Source organism: Panulirus ornatus, chromosome 59 (assembly GCF_036320965.1).
Source record: "Panulirus ornatus isolate Po-2019 chromosome 59, ASM3632096v1, whole genome shotgun sequence".
Classification (NCBI taxonomy): domain Eukaryota; kingdom Metazoa; phylum Arthropoda; class Malacostraca; order Decapoda; family Palinuridae; genus Panulirus; species Panulirus ornatus.
Window position 1 is genome coordinate 1,967,346 of NC_092282.1, and position 6,000 is coordinate 1,973,345.

At 37.6% G+C, this 6,000-nt stretch overlaps 1 protein-coding gene across 1 annotated transcript in view; it reads left to right on the forward strand.

Annotated features, from left to right (window-relative positions):
- LOC139767370 (transmembrane channel-like protein 7) overlaps positions 1 to 4,686 on the forward strand; it is a 63,552-nt gene extending 58,866 nt beyond the window's left edge. Inside the window, 3 exon segments of the mRNA XM_071696697.1 lie at positions 2,148 to 2,198; positions 3,752 to 3,808; positions 4,028 to 4,686. Of these exon segments, the coding sequence (XP_071552798.1) occupies positions 2,148 to 2,198; positions 3,752 to 3,783 (83 nt within the window). The 3' untranslated portion in view covers positions 3,784 to 3,808; positions 4,028 to 4,686.
- Positions 4,687 to 6,000: the final 1,314 nt, after the last annotated feature.

A 6,000-nucleotide genomic window follows, 5' to 3' on the forward strand; every position in this document is an offset into this window, starting at 1 on the left:
TCTTAGTCTACAAACGCCTGGAGCTGGGATTAATTTCTTCAATCTTTTTCTTATACTGTAACCTACATGGAGATCCGTGATTGGGTTATGTTTTGTCTATCCCATAATGGTCTCACACACAATAAAAATCCCTGCATAAATGTTAATGCTCATAGGCTTACTTAGGTATGTCTACAATATCAAAGGAGTTGTCTGCTCCAAGGGTCTTGAAAGTCAAGGTAGACATACTGTATGACTCCTCATGCACAGAGACAACTGTCCATCAGCAACAGATGTGTGAGACTACAGGTCTTTTTTAACATAGGGTGTTGTACTTGTGAATGTCTTTACCTTCATTAAAATTAGAATTGATAGACTTTCTTTGAAAGCAGTAAATTCATGTCTGGCAGATTTATTTATTTGGGTACAATTACCCTGGGACAGATTCCTATGAGAGTCTTAGTGTTACCAGGACCTCTTTAAAGGCTCCCGCAGCCCAAGGCTGCACTGCTTCCATTAGGATAGAACTTCAGACTCCATTTAAGTGAGAAGTTCTTTGAAGCTGTAGTCCCAATGATTCAGCCTTGCTAAAGGTAACTTTTTGCTTGAAGTGTAACTTCAAACAGCTATAAGTCTGGTAACACCCATCAGGCAGATTGTAGTGATATAAGTACAATAATAACTAGTGACTTTTTTAAGCAAACAGATTGATATATCTCTTTTTTTTGTGTAAGGGCCTTAAAAATGAATGCAAAGTCTTTTGCAAACAAAATCTAGAGGTTTTTCTTTCTTTCAAACTATTCGCCATTTCCCGCATTAGCGAGGTAGCGTTAAGAACAGAGGACTGGGCCTTTGAGGGAATACCCTCACCTGGCCCAATTCTCTGTTCCTTTTGGAAAAAAAAAAAAAAAAAAAAAAAAAAAAACCGAGAGGGGAGGATTTCCAGCCCCCCGCTCCCTCCCCTTTTAGTCGCCTTCTACGACACGCAGGGAATACGTGGGAAGTATTCTTAATCCCCTATCCCCAGGGATAAAATCTAGAGGTATTTGTCTTTATCTCACATGGTTTAGATATAATGTCATTCTTCTGTCCTGGCCTCTGTATATTTTATTGCAAAGCAGTTAGAAGGTATCCCATCATCATGGTAGGAAAGCATTCTCTATGTTAATGTGATGCTGTACCAGTTAAGTTAGTAACATGCACAATACCTGTTTTGTAGAATGGTCTAATTTTTCTTCTTCGTGCTCTTTGTACAGCAGGTTAAAGATAGTTTTCTTTGTGTGTAGTGCAAATAGGCCAGTCCTTGGCTCCAACTTTATAGAGTATGGAGTTTACAATTTCTGTATTTGTCTTTCTTTAAACTTGATATCTTTGTTCCCATTTGTGTGGGGTAGATCACTGGCTTTACATACAGCTTTTGTTGGAATTCATTGGCAGAACTTGGGTTCCCATACCTAACCCACAAGCAAGCAAAGGACAGAGACACCCAGTTCCCTAGAATAGTCTTATAACTTTGCTACCCACGTAAAATTATAATACTTTATTAAAGAATAAGAAATTCTGTTTCTGCGTTGGAAATTTCTTTTGCATTACAGGAGCCCCTTTTATGTGTTTTCTCCCAACTGGACACAATTCCAATACCATATTTGATTGTTTCTTTACTTTCTTAAGGGACACAATCTTTGATAAATGCTGAGTTGCTATCAGTCCTTTTATGATAGCCTTCTTGAAGACTTTAATTCAGGTGAGGTCCCAACAGCTTACTCCATAGTATATGCTGGAATATGGCTTCAGTTGGGAGATTTATACTCTGATAGGTGCAAGTGAAGGGACTCATTGCCACCTTGTCTGCCTATTTAGGATACTCTACTCTGGATATGTCAGAGCTGGGAAGTGGTACTGTATGTGTTTAGTTGTGGTTTTGGGAGGAACTCGAGTGATTTGTTTCCATGTCGTGACTGATCAACAGTTGGCGACTGATTTTTTTTTTTAATGTTAAAATGGCAGTTATGTTTTCACAATTTGTACTTGTGCTTGATGGCTTATCCAGTTTTGAGAGTGACAGATTTTGTAAAGATCTAGTGTCAACAACCATCTCATGAAAAGTTTTGGAAGTGTCTTTAGTTGTCTGCTTCAGTTTTTTAACTGTACTTTCCTTCTTTTTATAGTATATCCAGCAGATGCAGATCCTCAAACAAGACTCTTCTCAGATGATACAGGTAATAACCCCTTCATACAGTTTGCTGCATATGTCCATGATAGTGATGCAGAATTAATATTTTATAAAGCATGCATGCTTATATCAGAAAGTGTGATGGCTTTTTAAGAAAAATACTAACTTATTCTGAGGCCTGAATAGTCCTAAATAAAGCTTACAGCAAACTTCTTAGCCAATAATGCCATTATGTAGTAATTGCTATTCACAGACCAGTTTAGATAGGAAGGTCTTTATATAATCAGTATTTTGACCCTCTGGCATCATCTCGAAAGTCTATACATCCTTATGGACTGTCAATGGAGTACATTTCACTTTTGGTACAAGTTTTCATATTCCAGCCAGATTAGGGCTTTATAAAGCTTGATATTTGAAGTGTTTTGCATTAGATTTATTGTTGAGTGACTGGTATTGTCTGTATGTATAGATATATGAATGAGAATTAAGAATTTGGGGTTGACTTGCAGTAATGATATCTTTGCATGCATTATTTGTATCTGTTTGCTAACAAATGCATGGTAGTTAGAGTGCCGTAAGTAAAGTTTTGTATAGTAATTAGCTGCCTAGATTTTAATGTCATCAACCATGTTATGCTGGAAAATCCAAGCCAGTATTAATTAAGGGTTTCCAAATAGATGAATGGAATGGGAAAATTCTGTTAGAAAGGGGTGAAAGTATATGTAGAGTGGACACAAAGATAAGTTAATTTGGGAGGCATTCAGACATTTAATGGTTGTGTTTCAGTTAATGAGAAAAAGATTGAAAAAGCATTGTGTATAGAGAAAATAATTGAATGGAAAATGACTATGTATATTTAGGATATGATTGATGCTAACAGTGAAAAAAAAATGGGAGTCCAGATGGTTTTTTTTGTGATACTTAATCGCTGTTTCTTGTGTTAGCAAGGTAGCGCCAGGAACAAATGAAAAAAGGCTGCATTCACTCGCATCCATTGCTTACCTGTCATGTGCTATGGACCAAAACCACAGCCCCCTATCCACTACTGGTCCCCACAGACCTTTTCATGGTTTTCCCTGACTGCTTCACACACCCTAATTCAGTCCATCGGCAGCATGCAGACCCCTGTATACCACTTCGTTCCAATTCACTTTGTCTTGTGCATACCTTTCACCCTTCTGCATGTTCAGGCCTTGATCACTCAACATTTTTTCACTTCACCTTTCCATCTTCAATTTGGTATTCCCCTTCTTGTCGCTTCCACTTCTGACATATCTTTGTTTACCTTTCCTCACTCGTTCTTTCTATATACCGATTTTCTTCAGCTCTCTCAATCTTTTTACCACATTCTTCAGCTCAGTATTTTTATTACCACACATCTCCCTCACCTTTTTATTATTTACTGATCAAACCACCTCACACCACATGCCATCCATGAACATTTCATTTCCAGATAAATATTGGGCAATAATATATGGAAAATCATTTGCAGAGGCCATCCATTTCATGGTGAAAGATGACATTAAATATATCTTAATAACAGTGCTTTTCAATAAACTAAATGGTGTAATGTTTCTTACTTTGTACATTTTAATGCAGATTCTCTAAGCTTGGGTCGTTATTCACCATAAGTCAGAACAAGTATTTTTTTCATAGGTAAGTCAGTTTGTGAATGATAAATTTCTCTGTAATAACATTTATACTTTTTAATAAGAATTATATGGTGATTGAAATTGTTTTCATTGCTTTAAAAAATCTGCTACAGTGCAGTTATACCTTAAACTGTAGCAGTTATACCTTCAGTATGATAAGTGCAATGTAATAGATACTAAGAAATGTTTTTGTTGACTTACTGAAAGATCTCTCTTCTTCCAGGAGAATCTGAACTATAGGTTCCAGTGTTTGTACACAGATGAAAATTCTTGCAGTATGTACATTGCATCACTGATACACAATTTAAGTGTACCAAGAAGTTGAATTACCTTTACAAATCAACTCCTGGAAATGGATTTTATACCACAGGTTATCATTCATGTCTCGTAAGTATAGTTGTATGTTCATGTCTCGTAAGTATAGTTGTATGGGGGATGCATGCTCTGTAAAGGATTTTAATGAAGAAAACATATATTGTATGTCCATATATGCCCACTGTCATATATCTGGGTTCCTTTAGGATTTATAAATAATTATAAATAAGAAAGTGTAAGCATTATTATGGTTTAGCAGCAATAAGCAGTATTATGTATAGAGGAACTTTGTTAAGCCATGATAGTATGCAAAATCTTATAAGAACTGAAAAAGCTTCCTTAATTTATCATTTACTTGATTTGTGTAAAGTTCATTGGGAAATAAGTAATTTCTAAAATGTAAAGTATTATATTATGCAATTTTAATCTTGACAAATCTTTGTATTTGTATGTAGCATTTATGGATCTGGAGAAGGCATATGATAAGAGTTGATAGAGATGCTCTGTGGAAGGTATTAAGAATATATGGTGTGGGAGGCAAGTTGTTAGAAGCAGTGAAAAGTTTTTATCGAGGATGTAAGGCATGTGTACGTGTAGGAAGAGAGGAAAGTGATTGGTTCTCAGTGAATGTAGGTTTGCGGCAGGGGTGTGTGATGTCTCCATGGTTGTTTAATTTGTTTATGGATGGGGTTGTTAGGGAGGTAAATGCAAGAGTTTTGGAAAGAGGGGCAAGTATGAAGTCTGTTGGGGATGAGAGAGCTTGGGAAGTGAGTCAGTTGTTGTTTGCTGATGATACAGCGCTGGTGGCTGACTCATGTGAGAAACTGCAGAAGCTGGTGACTGAGTTTGGTAAAGTGTGTGAAAGAAGAAAGTTAAGAGTAAATGTGAATAAGAGCAAGGTTATTAGGTACAGTAGGGTTGAGGGTCAAGTCAATTGGGAGGTAAGTTTGAATGGAGAAAAACTGGAGGAAGTAAAGTGTTTTAGATATCTGGGAGTGGATCTGGCAGCGGATGGAACCTTGGAAGCGGAAGTGGATCATAGGGTGGGGAAGGGGGCGAAAATCCTGGGAGCCTTGAAGAATGTGTGGAAGTCGAGAACATTATCTCGGAAAGCAAAAATGGGTATGTTTGAAGGAATAGTGGTTCCAACAATGTTGTATGGTTGCGAGGCGTGGGCTATGGATAGAGTTGTGCGCAGGAGGATGGATGTGCTGGAAATGAGATGTTTGAGGACAATGTGTGGTGTGAGGTGGTTTGATCGAGTAAGTAACGTAAGGGTAAGAGAGATGTGTGGAAATAAAAAGAGCGTGGTTGAGAGAGCAGAAGAGGGTGTTTTGAAATGGTTTGGGCACATGGAGAGAATGAGTGAGGAAAGATTGACCAAGAGAATATATGTGTCGGAGGTGGAGGGAACGAGAAGTGGGAGACCAAATTGGAGGTGGAAAGATGGAGTGAAAAAGATTTTGTGTGATCGGGGCCTGAACATGCAGGAGGGTGAAAGGAGGGCAAGGAATAGAGTGAATTGGATCGATGTGGTATACCGGGGTTGACGTGCTGTCAGTGAATTGAGTCAGGGCATGTGAAGCGTCTGGGGTAAACCATGGAAAGCTGTGTAGGTATGTATATTTGCGTGTGTGGACGTATGTATATACATGTGTATGGGGGTGGGTTGGGCCATTTCTTTAGTCTGTTTCCTTGCGCTACCTCACAAACGCGGGAGACAGCGACAAAGCAAAAAAAAAAAAAAAAAAATCTTTTTCATACTTTTTCTTATATTGAAGGTTCCAGTCGATGACAAAATTCCACATAAGGCCAGGCCTTAATTGAAATATAGAATTATGAAATAATATATATCTATATATATATATATATATATATATA